This window comes from Mesoplodon densirostris, chromosome 7 (assembly GCF_025265405.1).
Source record: "Mesoplodon densirostris isolate mMesDen1 chromosome 7, mMesDen1 primary haplotype, whole genome shotgun sequence".
Taxonomy (NCBI): domain Eukaryota; kingdom Metazoa; phylum Chordata; class Mammalia; order Artiodactyla; family Ziphiidae; genus Mesoplodon; species Mesoplodon densirostris.
In genome coordinates, this window is record NC_082667.1 from 99,330,762 (window position 1) to 99,349,412 (window position 18,651).

The window sequence follows — 18,651 nt, forward strand, 5'->3', positions numbered from 1 at the left end:
TATCTAAAGAACTGTGCCAAGCTGTGAATTGGTCACAGGGATGGTGTGTGTGGACATAGTTATTATTTTTACAACATGCAAGAAAATCAAACAAAAAGTTTTAAAATTATTTTGGTACTACAGTAAATAAAAGGAGAAAAGGGAAAATAAGATGTCAATTGGTATTTTTAAAAAGAACATGTTCATAGGTGTCAAAAATGAATGAAAGAACATTGATTCACTAGCAGAGAGCAAATCCCAGTAACAGGATAAATGAGGTATGAACGTGTACATTAATGTTGTCTAACCCAAATTTGTGTGCTAGATGCATAGTGAGGCCAAACAAACAAAAACGTTGGAGTTTGGACCAGAGAAAGGTTTACTGATCTAGAGGGTGCTGCTCTCCAGAGAAGATGGGAGATGTAGGTTTGTCTCAGATCCATCTTGCTGGTTGGCCAGGGTGCAAGGGTTTTAAAAGCAAAAAGGGTAAAAGGGAAGGGGGCTTTGTAATTTCAACTTCCCATAGATCTCAGTTGCAGACTTCCTGCCACCGTCTTATGACTCGATGTGTCATTGGTGATTTTGATTGATTGTTCCTGCAAAGCAAATTAGTAAATCGTGGTCTTGTGATCCTTTAACTTCTTTCTAGGAGAGAGCAAAAACAATAGTTGAGACATTTTATTATTTACTTAGAGCATTATGTGATGGTCAAGAATTTCATTTCCCAGTTGGCCCCTGATGTTTTTTTCTGTTAAGACCTTTTAGGGTTTGTGTTTTCTCCAAGACCATTTGAGTTTGCTTCACCTTTGTTTCTGTGTTCCCTCACTTCCCTAATTAGTAACTGATGCTCTTTGGAACTCAGGGAAGGCCTAGAAGACTAAAGCCTTTCTCTAAAAAGAAGAAATGGGGCACACTGAGGGACTTTTGAACCCAGGAGGACCCCTCAGAGTCCTGCTTGATTTCATTAAAATAGGATGCAGACCATCATGTTACATACACATACAATCGGAAACAAGGAAAGAGTACTGGATTTGGGGCAGGGATAGGGGAAATCTACGTAAGATTTGAAAAGATAATTACAGGCATACATTACAAAAGGAAAGACTGAACAAAGCAATAGATATACTAGAATAATTATATAGTAATTAACATGCCCTCTTTCTTCCTCTTTAGGGAATAGTTTTCATTTTGATAAAAATTAATCCTGACTGCCACAGTATTTCATTTGGCAGGATATCAGGTAATTTATATTTCAAATATGACCTCATCATCAGTTCCATCTGTTGATATTAAATGAACATCCGTAATGTTTGAAACTCTGACTTGTAGAAAACATACCTAAAAATAAAAATCCTTAAATCTGAGAGACTCACATACCAAACAGAAAACTGAGTAAAGTGTGCTCTTATCTAGCAAATGCTTTGCATTCATTTTAAGTCTTCACGTTTAATCCACCCAGCTCTCCACTCTAAATCCAGGGACCAAGGGAGGGAGAAACTATAGGCAGCTGCTGCCATAGAATGAGCTCAAATAAGTGTTAGACCTTCTTAAAGAGGACTAGCATGTTTTTTATGCTAAGCCACAAGGGGAAAAAATAACAGGCTCTGATCCTAAACAAGCTTTGTTTAAATGTTATACATAGATTCAAAGAATTTTTTTCTTTTTTTCACATTCCAACTCGAAACTGAGGGCTCAGAAAAGCAAGATTTCAAGACAATGTTGTCATGAAGAAATATTTTAAGTGCTGAGTTCATGAGTTTGCCCCTTCGTCCTTAACCCAGATATTAAGACCCATGACTTCCCTTCCACATGCAGAGAGATCTGAATGAAGAACAGGGTAAAGACCATTCCATTCCCTCTGGAAGTCTGTCTCCCGCTAATAAATGCTCCTTTTTCAGCAATCTTAAAGGCACCTTTTCAACCTTCAAGACCCAATTCAAGTTGTTTCTCCTCATGGCATTTTTCCTGGTCCCATTAAGACAGATTTAACCAAACTTTCCCTTGGGACAACACTTTCCCTTGAGTACGGCTATCATTACACAGTTTTAAACTAAGTTTCATTTGTTTATTTGAATGTCTGTTTCCTCTACTAGATTATGAGTTTGAGTGCCCATTGCATCACCTAGTTTTCATTCAATTCACCCCCAATCCACATCATTCCCCTACCAAGACAGGAAGAGTTAAATAATGCCTTCTCCATTTACAATAATGCGTCCTCAATAAATACTGTTGCAATGTTTATTTTATGACACAGTTGAACCCAAAAATGTTGTTACTACTTTGCTCAAGGGGAAAATTAATACAGTTGTTCAAAATTATTTCTGTCTAGTGAGTAAAATTAGCAAAAAGTTTATGAAATTGTTCTTGACTACAGGTGGTACTAGATTTTGTTTTTGGTTTATCTCATCAAAAATGTATCCAAAGCAATGTAATAGTCTTTAGTAGAGTGATTTTGAGAGCTTACTCAAGGTATGATGTTACTACTTCATTCAAGCAATATTTTTAAGGAATGTTTTTGCCCTAAGTAAAGAAAGTAAAATTGAATGATTCAGAAATAACCACTCATGTTTTTAAATTTCTAATAATTCATTGTATATTTTGGAATATAAAAATATTGATGTAGACTCAGTGCCTGCATATTATTTAAGGGCATGTTTTTAAACCCCTCTGAATTTTTTTCCCCGTTAGGATACTCGATACTTCAAGCTATCATGGAAAAAGCAGGACAAAATGGTTGGCATGTCAGCGCTATATGTGTGGAAAATTTTAATGATGTCAGCTATAGGCAACTTCTAGAAGAGCTTGATAGAAGACAAGAGAAGAAATTTGTAATAGACTGTGAGATAGAGAGGCTTCAAAACATATTAGAACAGGTAAGTACTGGACTTTATGTTATTATTAACCTAGACCTTCTACAAAAATAGTTGACTTTTTTTGGCCCATCAATATCTTCTTCCAACCATTTAGCCTGAAGTGTGGAGTTTGGGAGTTTTCATTCCATGATTTATTTATCTCCAAGACTAAATCATAATGTTTTATCACCGAAGGTCATTGTGGTTCTCAATGAAGTTAGAAGTACTTTTCCTCACACATTTTTAAGACATACAGTAGACAGGACTTTTTTGTGACTCAAGAGCTCTTGACCTCCTCTTTTCATAAGCATTAAGATTGAAGATTAATTCCATCTAAAATATTAGAAAATGTGACTCTGTAATTTTTATAACCTTTAGAGAAATATCTCTGTGAGAAATATAACATGAATTAATAAAGCAATGAAATAAAATAAAATTAAGTGGCACAGTGCATATAGCATATTTTCTTACATTACCACCACAGTGAAGATGGCTTTCAAATTTCCTCACAAGGAACAATCCTTTAATAAAGCTTTCAGTAAGTATCTGTTGATTTGATTTGAAGCATACAGGAAAAGATAAAATTGAACTTTGTCAGTGTGTTATATGAAAGAAAAATATCATCAAATAATGGATAACACTTGCCCCTAATCCTGCATATCATGATAAAGCTTTAAAGGTTGTATTTGGCCAAAATTGCAGTAAATGAATGCCATCTAGTGGTTTTATAAATGTTTGCTCATATTTATCTACAATATGTTAGGTTAGCTAGACAATAATGTAGCATGTTTTATTGGTTAGTTTGCTACATACAGTTTATTTGCATAACAATATGATTTGATTCATAGTAACAACTTACCAATTTGGAGGTTTATTTATAAGAACAAGTTAAGTACTCAACTATACATATCAAAGCCAAGATATGTTTCAGAGATTTCTCCTTAATATCCAGGGACGCTGAACTAGATGCCATAAGTTTCCTTCTTCAACTATAATTAGCATTTGTAAATGTTAAAAGTAAAAAAGCCTGTAGAATTTCTTTTAAAGTTCTCATGAAGCCAGACTATACTGTAAGGAAAAATGACAGAGTACTCTCCTCCTGTTACCCTTTTATAAAAGAAAAAAAAAACATTTGATTGATGAATTCTGTTATTATTCTATTAGAAAATGTTAATTTTAACCTGTACATCACTCAGGTTTATTCCTCAGGTAATCCAAGAAATCATTAAAGTTGTGATTATACGAGGTATATGAAACTTTTAGTGTGCATTTATGGAATCCAAGAAAAAACTCTCCTACTTTCTTAAGTAAGACCTGGTGACTTCAGCTCAAACTCCCATTCTCTCTCCCTCCCACTCTACCCCTATGTTGAGAGTTTGATTATGAACAACTGAAGCTTTGTAAATAACTCTTCATGAATCCCACAGAACAGTCAATTCTAACATCTTCCTGTCAGTGGGTGAGTAAGGCTCAGAAAGACCCTCTAGTTGCTAAAAGACTTGTGCTTAAAAGACCACATCTGGAGAAGGCAATTGAGTGCCTAAATCATATTGACCCATTTCAGAGGCTTAGCAGGTTTCTAAGAAGAAAATCAGCACACCCAGGTGCTATGGATAAACTTGTTGAATAAATAAGCCTTAAATAATCTCTCACTAAGGGAACCAAGCATCTTACTTTTGTTATGATTTCAAAGAAATTATTTTTTTTATTTTTTCCAGCTTTATTGAGATATGATTAATATATAACATGGTGTAAGTTTAAGGAATACAACATTATAATTTGATACACAAATATTTTGTGAAATGATTACCACAGTAGGGCTAGCTAACACCTCCATCACTTCACATAATTACCATTTCTTCTTAGGGGTGGGAACATTTAAGGTCTACTCTCTTAGCAAGTTCTAAGTGTATATACATTACTGTTAACTATAGTCACCATGCTGTACATTAGATCCCCAGAGCTTAGAAAACTTGAGTGTTTACCATTACCATTTCTATTTTAATTTCTTCAGAATTCTAAAAGTTTTTTTTATCATGACTGCATAGTAATAATGAGACTATTAATAGACTTTTGTCTCTTTAAAATGCGGCTCAAATATAAATCTCATAAATTGTAACAAGGTCTACTCTACTGTAAGAATATATTGTGTTCTTAATTGTCCTATAAAATTTCTCCCCAAGAAAAACTGTTTTCTATTCTGAACATTTTTTAACTGTCTATATTTTAATTCCTGTAGCTCTAAGCAAAATCACTTTTAATGTTTCTTGACTCATCTAAAAACAAGAGCTAATCCAAACTTTGTCAGGAACTTGTACATTTACTTCAATAACTCTGTTTCAATATCCTCCTTAATAAAATGAAATAACAATAGAAAACAATTTTAGAGACTCAAAGCATTTTTTAAAAAGTAAAATGCTAAGTAATCTTGATCAGAAAAATGTCTCTGACTTTTTTCTATTAAAGTATAGATGATTTTCAGGTGTACAACATAGTGAATCAATATTTTCATAGATTATATTCGATTTAGAGTTGTTATAAAATATTGGCTATATTCCCTGTACTGTACAACATGTCGTTGAATCTTATTTATTCTATACATAGTATATTGTACCTCTTAATCCCCTACTCCTGTCTTGTCCCTCCCCCCTTCTCTCTTCCTGCTGGTAACCACTAGTTAGTGCTCTATATCTGTGAGACTGTTTCTGTTTTGTTATGTTAATTACTTAATTATTTTTTAAATTCCACATATAAGTGATAACAAACAGTATCTGTCTTTCTCTGCCTGACTTATTTCACTAAGCATAATACTCTCCAGGTCCATCCATGTCATTACAAATGGCAAAATTTTATTTCTTTATGGCTGAGTAATATTTCATGCTATATATATATATGTGTGTGTGTGTGTGTGTGTGTGTGTGTGTGTGTGTGTGTGTGTGTGTGTGTATATATATCACATCTTCTTTATCCATTCATCTGTCAATGAACACTTTAATTACTTCCATGTCTTAGCTATTGTAAATAATGTTGCTGTGAACTTTGGGGTGCATGTATCTTTCTGAATTAGTGTTTTTATTTTCTTCAGATATATATCCAGGAGTGGAATTTCTAAATCATATGGTAGTTCTATTTTCTAATTTTTAAAAATACCTCCATACTATTTTCCATAGTGGATACACCAGTTTACATTCCCACCAAAAGTGTACTAGGATTCCCTTTTCTCCATATTCTTGCCAGCATTTATTATTTGTGGGCTTCTGACGATGATAACCATTCTGAAAGTGTGAAGTGCTACCTTATTGTGGTTTTGATTTGCATTTCTCTAAGAAATAGTGATGTTGACCATCTTTTTTTGTGACTGTTGACCATCTCTGTCTTTTTTGGAAAAATATCTGTTCAGGTCTTCTGCCCATTTTTTAATCAGGTTGTCTGTTTTTTTGATCTTGTGTGGACTGTTTATATATTTTGGATATTAATCTCTTATCAGTCATATCATTTGTAAGTAATTTTTCTCATTATCTAAGTTTTCTTTTTATTTTGTCAATGGTTTCCTTTGCTGTGCAGGTTTTAAGTTTAATTAGGTCCCATTTGTTTACCTTTGCTTTTGTTTCCTTTGCTTGAAGAGAATGATCCAAAATATATTGCTATGACTTATGTAAAATAATGTGTTCTGCATATGTTTTCTTCTAGGATTTTTATGGTTTCCAGTCTTACATTTAGGTCTTTAATCCATTTTGAGTGTTTTTTTTTTTGTATATGATCTGACAAAATGTTCTAATTTCATTCTTTTATGTGTAACTGTCCAGTTTTTCCAGAACCACTTATTGAAGAGACTGTCTTTTCTCCATTGTATATTCTTGCCTCTTTATTGTAGATTAATTGACCATAGGTTCATGGGTTTATTTCTAGGCTCTCTATTCTGTTCCACTGATATATGTGTCTTTTTGGTGTCAGTACCATACTGTTTTGATGACTGTAGCTTTGTAATATAGTCTGATGTCAGGGAATGTGATACCTCCAGCTTTATTCTTTTTTTCTCAATCTTGCTTTGGCTATTCACGGTCTTTTGTGGTTCCATATAAATTTTTGGATTATTTGTTCTAATTCTGTGAAAAATGTCCTTGTATTTTGATAGGGATTGCATTAAATATGTACATTGCTTTGGGTAGTATGGACATTTTTTAAATGTTAATTCTTACAGTTCATAAACTTGGGATATCTTTCAAGTCTTTGAGTCAGCTTCAAATTCCCTTCATCAATGTCTTATAGTATTCATAGTATAGGTCTTTAACTTCCTTGATGCAATTTTAAATGAGATTGTTTTCTTGCTTTCTCTTTCCCATAGTTCATTATTAGTGTATAGAATAGCAACAGATTTCTGTATATAAATCTTGTATCCTGCAACTTTATTAAATTGTTTTATTAGTTCTAATTAGTTTATTGTTTTATTAGTTCTAACTTTATTAAATTGTTTTATTAAAATGTTTTTTTAGTGGAAACTTTAGGGTTTTCTATATATAGTAATATGTCATCTGCAAGTAGTGACAGTTTTACTTCTTCCCTTCCAACGTGGATGCTTTTTATTACTTTTTCTTGTCTTATTTCTGTGGGTAGGACTTCCAATACTATGAAAATAGAAGTGACAAGGCTGGGCATCCTTGTCCTGTTCCTGATTTTAGAGGTAAAACTTTCAGCTTTTCACTGTTGAATATGATGTGACCCGTGAGTTTGTTATAATATTAAACCGACTCTACAAGAAGTGTTAAAATGGAAAAGAAAAGGCTACAAGAAGTGAGAATTTATAAGAAAGGAAAAATCTCAGAAGTAAAGATCAAGCGGGATCAGAGCAGACACCTGGAGCAGGCTCAGGCACACACTGTGACAGCCCTGGCCTGCCAGTTAGAGCCCCAGGCCAATCCCAAACTGCCTCCTCTGCACTCGGTACACCCTGTTTAGGTGCAGGTTTAGGTCCCAGCCAGCACCATCGTCTACCTTCACCCTAGTGGAGAGTTGCAGCAGAGCAAGAGGGGTTGGAACAGGCTGCCAGTGTGGGCTGGGGTGTGCTCTGGGGAAGTTACAGGAAACTGGTCAGAACCCCAGGGAGTTTTCAATCTGCTTCCTGTACCTTTTCCCAAAAGCAAGTGTGTGTGCACATTCTTCAAAAGTAAAGTGTCAATTTCTTACAACCTCGTGTTAAGTCCAACTGGTTTGCAAACCAGCTAAGGGGACTTGTCTTCTCAGTGCAAGACCTCAGGTATGCAGTGCCCAATATGTGGTTCGAACCCCTCACTCTCGAGGGAGAATGTCCAACCCCATGATATTCTCCTCCTTTTCTGTGTTTCTTGCTAGGGATGGGGGTTCTGACCTGATTTCTTCTTTTCTCTTTCTACCCATCTCTGTGTGGATCTTTCTTACAGTCTTGTTAGTGGAAGAGCTTTTCTGCCAGTTTTCAGTTGTTTACAGCTAGAGTTGCTCCACATATAGATATATTTTTGATGTGTTTGTGGGGGGAAGTGAGCTTGATGTCCTCCTTCTCTGCCATCTTTATCTCTCATCAAAAAATGCCTTTGACAAAAGGTAGCCCTTTCTCAGAAGATAGTGAAATTAATACAATGAGGATAAGGGGATGGGTTAGTAAATTTCTAGAAGGATGGGCACACTTCATACTGTGGTGACATGTTGTCAATAATTACTTCATTGACACTTTAATTTGTATCAATTTTCAAAAACATAATGGAAATAGCTCACAATTTTCTCTCAAAATATGTTAATGAACAACTGCTTCAAGAAGCACTTTATCTTCTGTACATGTTTTCCAAATTATTTTTATGCTATGAAATAATTAGTTCTTATAAATGTATTGCTAGTTAAAATAGCAGTTAACCACATATTCATTCATTCAAACATCTCAGAACATGAGTTTCAAAACAAGTATTTGAAAATGTGTTTTAAAGTTATATTGACTTTTCCACACTAAATTACACCATAGAAAAAAAATGAATTTATGTAAATATCACTCACTGAACTATTTAAGGCAATAGAAATATAGCAAAACTACCAAGTTAGATTTATTATATTAAAAAGTCCCTAATGATTTTATCTTATGCCTTATCAGTTGGACATTTAAGTGTCAGACTTTGATTCTTATGTATAACCCAGTATACAAAAAAGCAGCAACAAACTTGATCTTAACTGTCTTTCAGGCATTAAAGATTATTTGAACAAAATAGCACTTAAGGCTAACGGTTGTTCACATATTTTTAATCCACCATGAAAAATACCCAAGAGTCATGCAGCTAGATTTCTGTGTTCTATAGTCAGTGAAACCCTCCTTTTCTGGAATACAGTCTGGGCAGTGGGATGGCATGTACCTTCTTCTACCTCTTACTTTGGTCAATTGACATATTCCCAAAATAATGATGTTTCCAAAAATGATGAATGTTTTTAGCTTTTGCGAGATGGGTAAGAAATCTTCAATTGTTAATTTTTAAAATGTAAGTGGAGTAATTTAATGCCTATGACTCTTATTCTCCTTACTTTAAATAAAAAACATTGGGCTGAGATGATCTTGTAAAACCCTTCTCACTCTAAAAGTCAATAATGCTATTTCCAATGAAGACTTCCTGATAATTGCATTTGATCCTGAAGCAATATATAATTTTACACATAGGCTATATGTTGAAAAGCAGCATGAAGTAAAACCTCAGTCAAGTGGCCATTTCCGTATATTCATTCATTCTACAAATATTTATTGAGCGTCCACTTTATTTAGGTTGGGCATTATGCTCTGCTGAAGATAAATTTATGAGCAATTTCTGTTCTAGTTAGTTACTCTTATCTGGTTAACTAAGGCTCAAACCAAAAGCATTTCCTAAAATCCCACTAAAATATATTCTTTCTTTTAGAAATATAGTACATATAAAATAATCAAACATCTCAGGAATTTTGCTATGAGTGCCAGTTCTTATTCAATACATGATGATATGAAAGGCATTAGATAGAGAACTGGAACTATATTGGCCCTAGGACAATTTATTTATTTGGCCGTAGGATGTATTTAAGGAGTCTAACCAAGTATTTATCAGGAGAAGATGGTATGGGCCAACTTTACAGTATGAAATAGTTGTTTAACAAAAGAATGGGGAAAAATGTCTCTACAGTTGGCTCACAGTTATCTCAAACTGCCTCTAATACATACTCAAATTGGTGCCCCTTTCAACAGTAGTCTTGCTTTCACTATATGACAGGGAAATTCAGTGTCCCACTAAACACTCAGATAATTGGCAAACCCAGTGACCTTATCATATTGTTTGAAAATTAATCAAAAAAGCCTGAAAGCCATGACTGACCTCTCAGAGGTTTGTTACATCACCAAAGGAAGCCAATAATTCTATCTCAGGGCATGATCAATTAGAAAAAGGAAAATTCCTTACAAACAGAAATATGGCTGTTTGCACGTAAGTGGTGAAATGTGGACATAGCCCCCAGCTAACTTATTCTAAATCCAAGGCTACCTCCTTACCTAGTACTACCTAAATGGGATGTCAGATCCCAGACAGGATTTTTGGCATGTTGCCAAATGTGTGGCAACAGATAAGACTCTGTTTATTTAGAGCCTGTATTTACAAATTTTCAGAATGCTCTAGCATAAAAAATTGCATTAAATCTAGAACTCTACTCAATCCACCTCCACTTCCAAAAACATCTCTGGCTCTGAATAAAGCATCAAAAACAACCAAAGGCTTCAGTAGCCTGCCTCTTATGCCATAACTGGTTGCATCATTATCTAGAAGGAAATACACGTTTTATTTAGTTACTGGCTAATGGCCATAACGTCATTTTTTCACACTAAAATTTTAAAAGAAAACAGAAAAACAAGAGTAAGAGATAGACGAGACAACAAAAGCACAAAGAAAAGAGTAAAGCTGCCTTCAGTTATAAGGTGTAGTCACTGAAGAAGAAATCTGATAATTGGAGATAATAGCTTTGATTATTTGAATCATCTATAGGGTTAAACACACATTCTAACAATAGGAATGAGTCAAGAGTAGTACACTAGACAATTCTGCCCTTGATTCCTAATATGTTAATTCAACATCTATGTGCCAGACATCATTCCAGGCACTGCAGGGCTGTACAAAGATGAGCAAAACATGTTCCCTACACTGAGAATGCTTACACTCAAGCTGGGAATTCAGAAACATGAATAAATAATTACAAAACAATTTGATGGGTTCAGAAACAGAAGTATTACAAAATATATCAGGAACCCAGAAGATGTGGTGACTGAATATAATCAAGACAGTCAGAAATGTTTCACAGAGAAAACAGACATTTAAATTGAAAATGCATTGTATATTTCCAGGAACAGAAAAAAGTAAGGATATTCCAGACATAAAAAATTGCAAAAACAAGGAGGTCTGTAAAAGCTCAGAAGGCAGATACTGTTGTGTGAAAACCCAAACAAACTTCTTGGCCAACCCATAGTTCTAGCTGATAAAAATCGGGCGGGAGCAAATGTAGAATTAGAGTGGCACAGTAATTTAAGATGAAGTGGTAAAGACCTGTAGTAGCAAGAAAATGGATTCTTTGTGTTGTATTAGTTTAGCTATCTGTCTTTGCTGTTGACATATCTCCATCAGAGCAGGGTCTATTCTTATTATTTACCAATATATTCCCAGTGATATGAAAGAGGATCAAAAAATTATTGTTAAATAAATGAAAGTCTGAATGAGCTTCACTTGAAGACACAGGCAAGAGATATTTCTTTTATGTGTTCAAGGGAAGAGCACCCAGTAGCACCCAGAGTTTCTGAAGGTAAGCTCTCAGTTACCTGAGAAGAGTTCTTGTCCAGAATATCTCACCCACCAAAGATGATGAGAAATTTGTGTTTTCTAGAGTTTTCTGTATAAGCTGAAAAAAGCATAAGAGTTTAATTTCCATATATTAAAGTAACGATGCATAAGGTGCAATGGGAAAAAATCAGGCACTCAAATTACTACAGCAAAGAAATTATATCAGCAATTTCCTACACTACACTACTGGCAGAGCTTGCTGCTTTTGCTTCATTATAAAGCTGCTTTTGCATATAGAGCTTTGCTCAGTCAGGAGCTGCAACAAAATAAGAGGATCTTAAAAGACATGAGGTTATGTCCAAAAAAAGGAAAATCTTACTTCTTTCATTTTACTTTTTGCCAAATTGATTTGAATGTACAAGCCCCATTACAATTTATGGGGTTTGTTGTTTTCATAGAAAATGAAAATACATTTACATATCTCAGTCAGACTAGTATAAATTTGTGGGAATTAGAAAGGGGTCCCTAATTGTCTCTTAGCTACTGTTGCCATGGATGGAGCTATTCCTAATTTTCTTATAATTTTTTTTTTTTTTTTTTTTTTTTTGCGGTACACAGGCCTCTCACTGTTGTGGCCTCTCCCGTTGTGGAGCACAGGCTCTGGATACACAGGCTCAGCAACCATGGTTCACGGGCCCAGCCGCTCCATGGCATGTGGGATCCTCCCTGACTGGGGCACGAACCCGTGTCCCCTGCATCGGCAGGCAGACTCTCAAACACTGCACCACCAGGGAAGCCCTAAATTTTTTTAAAAAGATAAATTGAAAAATAAAGCAAACAAAGAATATAAGTTTTTTTGAAAAAGAAAAATATAATTTTGTCTTAAAAGAACTGTGAATTCTAGGATTAAATTGTATTCAACTAAATTTGTTTTAGTTGATACTGCAAGAACACTTATTAGAATAGTTTCCATTATTATTGTTGTCAGAAACATTCAAAAGCTCAGCTTTAAAAAAAAAGATAAAGAAAAATATTCTTGATAATTTTAGAAATATAAAATAAATTAGTTTTACTAGCCCTAAATAGAAAGCAGCTGCATAGAAGTATCTACTATGGTTTAGGGAAAGACAAGCACTATTTCTCTTTAAATAGAAAAGAAAACTTCATAATTTATTTCAGTAGAATTTCACGTATACTCTTCACATGTTTAAAAGACAGTGAAATTAACAAAAAAGAAGTAAAACATTCAACAATACCTTTGAGGACACTTTTCTGAATCTTGTAAACATTATAAATATATTTACTCTTTATAAATTCTAGAGTATATTAAATAGTTCAGTGATAAAGTAGACTATCTGCCAGTAGATGAAGTGATTAATCTTTTTAATCACTTTGATTCAGTCAGAAAGGTAAAGGAACAAATTCACTCCTAATTCTCCCTTTAAGATCAACCATATAATCATTCAATATTCTCATACTGATTTTCTGTGTTTTCTCCGAGCTCATATACAACCAATGAGAAGTTTAAAATCATATTGTGGCAGAAAATTAAAGTGGTCTTGTTCTTACAAAAAGGAAAAAAGAAGGAAAGAAAGAAAGAAAAAGAGAAAGAGAGGGAGGGAGGAAGGAAGGAAGGAAAGAAGGAAGGAAAGAAGGAAGAAAATAAAGGTTCACATAATCACTGGCAAATGGAAGAAAGATCAAGATTAGATATAGGGAATTTATTTTCTATTTTTTAAGGTTTTTTTTCAAGGTCACATACCAAATGATTGTTACATTCTTTCAAAGTACAGGCTTAAATTGTTTCTGTACTTGCCCTATGTTTTTCCCTTTAAAACCATAGAAACTATACTAGAAATATAGATATTTGAATTCTATTTTTATAATTAATTTGTGTCTATTTCTGCTGATTGCTATCATAATGTAAACTTAAAAGTCAAATATTCTGTGTAAGATAATGATATATTACAAATATCTTGCAGCTAACAGAAGAGAAACAATTTTTCTTGTCTCTGCCCACCCCACACTATCATTTTGCTTTCTTAACATGTATACAGCACTCATCTATTTGCTCATTTATTCAGCAAACATTTATCTAATACCTACTAATTTCCAAACATTGTATACAAAGTTAATCCATTTCAATCCAGGAATCAGGACAAGGTGGCAGAGTAGGAAGATCCTCGACTCACTTCCTCCCACGAACACACCAAAATTACAACTATATGTAGAGAAACTATCTCTGAGACCAACCTGAAGACTAACAGAAAGACTTCCGCAGCTAAATATAAAAAGAAAAAGCCACACTGAGATGGATAGGAGGGGCAGAGACATGCTCTAGCCAGAACCCACACTCCATCACTGCAACTCATTGCTGGAAGGAATATCATAGGCTCAGAGGTAGTCCCTGAGGAATGAGGGCTCCAAAGCCCACATTGGGCTCTCCAGCCTGGGGAACCTGCATTGGGAACATGAGCCCCCATAATGTCTGACTTTGAAAACCAGCAGGGCTTATTTCCAGGAGAGCCAGAGGGCTATAGGAAACTGAGAATCCACTATTATAGGGTTCACACTTAAAAACTTACCCTCTCCCAATTCCCAGCACAGAGACAGTAGTTTGAAAAGCACCTCAGCCATACATGAAGGAGATTAATCAACTAATTTTAGGGCATATGCTTGAGGGGCAGGGATCTGTTGGAACTTTCTCTGGGTACAGAGGAACTGGTGGAAGCCAGTTTGGTGGTGTGGGGGCGTGGAGGTTGTGGCTCACTGTCCACCTTGCTGGCCCAGCACTATCAGGTGTCATTTCTGGTTCTCCCTATCTAATCAACACCACTTAATTTGCCTTGCATTCACCTTGCTTTGGACCAGATCCAGCCAGCAATCCCCCAAAGCAGACCTGGCAGGTTCCCTCAGTAGGCACTGGAGCCCCTCCAAAGTGGCTCCCCACACCACCAGTCCTGTCAGGCACCCATGGATGTCACTGATGCCCCCCAAAGTGGCTCCACAGAAGGGCCCAGCCCTGCACATAAAAGCTTTTGTAACAGTTGCAGCTGGGCCTTAGAGTCAGACTCACCAAAGGCCAGCCCCACAGAGCAGCTCTCCAACAGTAAGCCACAACAAGAGGGCATACACACCCAACACAGAGGATTCTCCTGTAGGACGCGACTCTGGTGACCAGGGAGACCATGCTGCTGAACCCCAAAGGATACCTTGTACGCAAGGCCACTCTTTCAAGACAGGGAGATATAGCTGATCTACCTAATACATAGAAACAAATACAGAGAGTTAGGCAAAATGAAGAGATAAAGGAATATGTTCCAAATGAAAGAACAAGACAAAACCTCAAAAAAAGAGCTAAGCAAAATGGAGATAAGCAATCTTCCAGATAAGAATTCAAAGTAATGGTCATAAAATGTTCATTGAACTTAGAGGAAGAATGAAGAAACACAGTGAGAACTTTTTTACAAAGAGAACTATTTATGAAGCAATTATTGATGAGAAGGACCTGAAGACTAGCAGAAAAGATATTTTACAACTAAAGATATAAAGAAGGAACCACAACTAGACTTATAGGAGGGGTGGAGACACAATATAGTCAAGTCCCATACCCCCAGTGGTTGAGCCACAAACAGGAGGATAATTACAATTGTGGCAGCAATTTTGGGAAGTTCCTTCTACCACATGGACACTGGTGCTAGCAAATTCTATTTTGGAATCCTCCTTCTAGCTTATGGTGCCAGGACCTGGACTTGCTCACCAGCCTGTTGGCACCAGTAGTGGGGTGCCTCAGGCCAAGCAGCTAGCAAGGAAGGGACACAACCCAATCCATCAGCAGGCTGACTGCCATAGCTTCCCCTGAGCCCCCAGCCACCCTAGGGCCTGGACCCACCCACCAAAGAGCCCAGGACCAAGACCCACCTACCAGTGTGCTGGCACTAGCCCCAGTATCCCTGAAGCCCTGCAACCAGAGACCCCAGGACCTGACTCCACCCACCAGTGGGCTGACACTAGCCCTGGGACCAGCCTAACCCATCGCTGGGCAGGCACCAGTCCCAAGGCCCCTGTGCCCTGGCTCTACCACCAGCCAGATGAAACCAACTCCAGGACATCCAAGGCCCTGAAGCCAGAGACCCTGGGACTCCACAGGACTCTGCTGTGCCAGCAATCACCTCTATCCCAAGGCACCACCCTTCAAGGTGCCAACACCAACTGTGAGATCCCTGGAGTCCTGAGCCAGAGACCCCAGGACCCACCCACCAGTAGATCAATACCAGCTTTGGGACACCATGCATGCTATAGCCAGTGGTGTCAGGAACTGGTCTTGCCCATCAGTGGACAGACACCAGCTCCAAGATCCTCAGGGTCCTGTAGCCAGAGAGTCTGGAACCAGAATCCATCCACCAGCAGGCCAGTACTAGCTCTAAGGACCTCTGGGCCCCAGCCCTGGCAATCAGCAGGACAACACCAGCTTTGTGACAACTTGGGCTCCTCAACCACCCACACTGGGACCCAGCCCCACTCACCCATAGGCCAGTGCCAACTTTGGGACATCCCAGATCCCACAGCCACCCATTTCAGGAGCTGACCTTTCCCACCAGGAGGCCAAAACTAGATCCAGAACACTTGGTCCCAAAATCACCCACCCAAGGGCTTGAATCCATCCACCAGCACTAGCCCTGAGACACCCCCTCCCCAACCAGGGCTCTACATTCAGCCAACCCATGACCAGACCCCACCCACAAGCAGCTGGCAGCCTCTAAACAAGGGCAGAGCCTGACAACCAGTTGGACCAGGTGCCAGCCATGCTAACCAGATCACCCACAGTAGTTAGCCCACCACAACAGAAGAGCCCATGCAGCCCACAGAGGAGGAACCTCTAAATATATAGCTCTTGGGCCTCCCTGGTGGCGCAAGTGGTTGAGAGTCCGCCTGCCGATGCAGGGGATACGGGTTCGTGCCCCGGTCTGGGAGGATCCCATATGCCGCGGAGCGGCTGGGCCCGTGAGCCATGGCCGCTGAGCCTGCGCGTCCGGAGCCTGCGCGTCCGGAGCCTGTGCTCCGCAACGGGGGAGGCCACAACAGTGAGAGGCCCGCATACCGCAAAAAAAAAAAAAAAAAAAAAAAATAAATAAATATATAGCTCTTGTGGCCAGAGGGGAGTGTGCTGCTGGGATGCATAGGACATCTCCTACAAAAGACCACTTCTCCAAGATTGGGAAATGTAATCAACCTACCAAATACATAGAATTAAAAACAGATAATTAGGCAAAATGAGGTTATAAAGGAATGCATTCCTAAAGAAGGAACAAGATAAAACCAGGGAAGAAGAACCTAATGAAGTGGAGATAAGCAATCTACCCAATAAAGGGTCTTAGGTAATAATCATAAGGATGCTCAAAGAACTCGGGACAAGAATGCATGAACACAGTAAGAATTTTGTAAAAGAGTTAGAAAATATAAAAAGAAACTAACCAGAGTAAAGAATGCAATAACTGAAATTAAAATACACTAAAAGGAGTCAACAAGTAATTAGATGATACAGAAGAATGGAGCAGAAATACAGAGTAGCAGCTATCACTGAAACTGAACAGAAAAAAAATAATTTTTAAAAATGAGCACAGTTTAAGAGACCTCTAGGACAACATCAGGCATACCAACATTCACATTATAGGAGTCTTAGAAGGAGAAGAGAAAAAGGAACATGGAAAATAGTTAAAGACAGAATAGCTGGAAATTTCCCTAACCTGGGAAAGGAAACAGACCTCCAGGTCCAGAAAGTACAGAGGGTCCCAAACATGATCAACACAAACAGAACCACACTGAGACACACTGAAAGTAAAGTGGCAAAACTTAAATATAGAAAATATTAAAAGCAGCAAGAGAAAAGCAACAAATTATGAACAACAGAACTCCCATAAGGCTACCAGCTGCTTTTCAGCAGAAACTCTGCAGGCCAGAAGAGAGTGGCACAATATATTTAAAGTGATGAAAGAGTAAAACATGCAACCAAGAATACTCTACTGAGCAAGGCTTTCATTCAGATTTGAAAGAGAGATCAACAGTTTTAGATCACAGTTTTAGATCACAAAATAGTACACAAAATAAGTCTCAGTAAATTTCAGAAGATTGAAATTATATCAAACATTTTCTAACATGATGCAATGAGACTAGAAGACAAGCAAAATCTAAAAGAGTTCAGCACCACAAAACCAGCTTTACAAAAAATGTTAAAGAGACTTCTCTAAGCTGAAAAGGCCACAACTAGAAATATGAAAATTGTGAAAGGAAAATCTCATTAGTAAAGGTAAATACATAGTAAAGATAGCAAACCAACCATGTATAAAGCTAGTAGGAAGGTTAAATGAAAAAAGTGATAATATCATATATATCCACAGTAAACAATTAAGGAATACCCAAAACAAAAATATGTAAAATATGATGTCAAAAGCACTAAACGTGGACAGGAGAGTAAAAATGCAGGGTTGTTAAAATGCATTTGTACTTAAGAGGTTAGCAACTTAAAATAATCACATGTATCTATATGAATTGCTATATACAAACCTCCTGGTAACCACAAACCAGAGATATATAATAGATATACACATTAAAAAAAAACAGAAAAGAGTTCAAGCATTACGCTAAAGATAGTCATCGATCACAATGCAAGAGATCAAAAGAAGAAGAAAGGAACAAAAAAAAACTACACAAACAGCACAAAGGCTGTTCCTCCTACAGTGTAGATTAGCCACTTAGTAGCTGCTCCTATACTCTTCCAAGTAACCAGGCTATTAACTTTCTTACTATTTGTAATAGTATATCCCCAACTTTCTGATCTAGCACTTAACCTAAACTCCTTAACTCTTCCTTGACCTGAGGAATACCATGCTAATCAGTTGTGTTACTTTGCATGTACCTGTGCTTAACAGCTAGAACAGTGAACCAGTACATGGGAGGGAGGAGGAAGAGTGCCTTAGTCACTCTGGGGGCACTTTAGGTGCTGTGAAATTAAACCTGTTCTAAGT

General features: G+C 37.1%; 1 protein-coding gene across 3 annotated transcripts in view; it reads left to right on the forward strand.

Moving 5' to 3' along the window:
- The window catches only part of GRIA4 (glutamate ionotropic receptor AMPA type subunit 4), a 543,339-nt gene that overhangs the window by 357,920 nt on the left and 166,768 nt on the right, over positions 1 to 18,651 (forward strand). For all 3 annotated transcript variants that reach the window (XM_060105639.1, XM_060105638.1, XM_060105640.1), the window contains exon 4: positions 2,668 to 2,852. In XM_060105639.1, the coding sequence (XP_059961622.1) occupies positions 2,668 to 2,852 (185 nt within the window). The remainder of the gene's footprint in view (positions 1 to 2,667; positions 2,853 to 18,651) is intronic.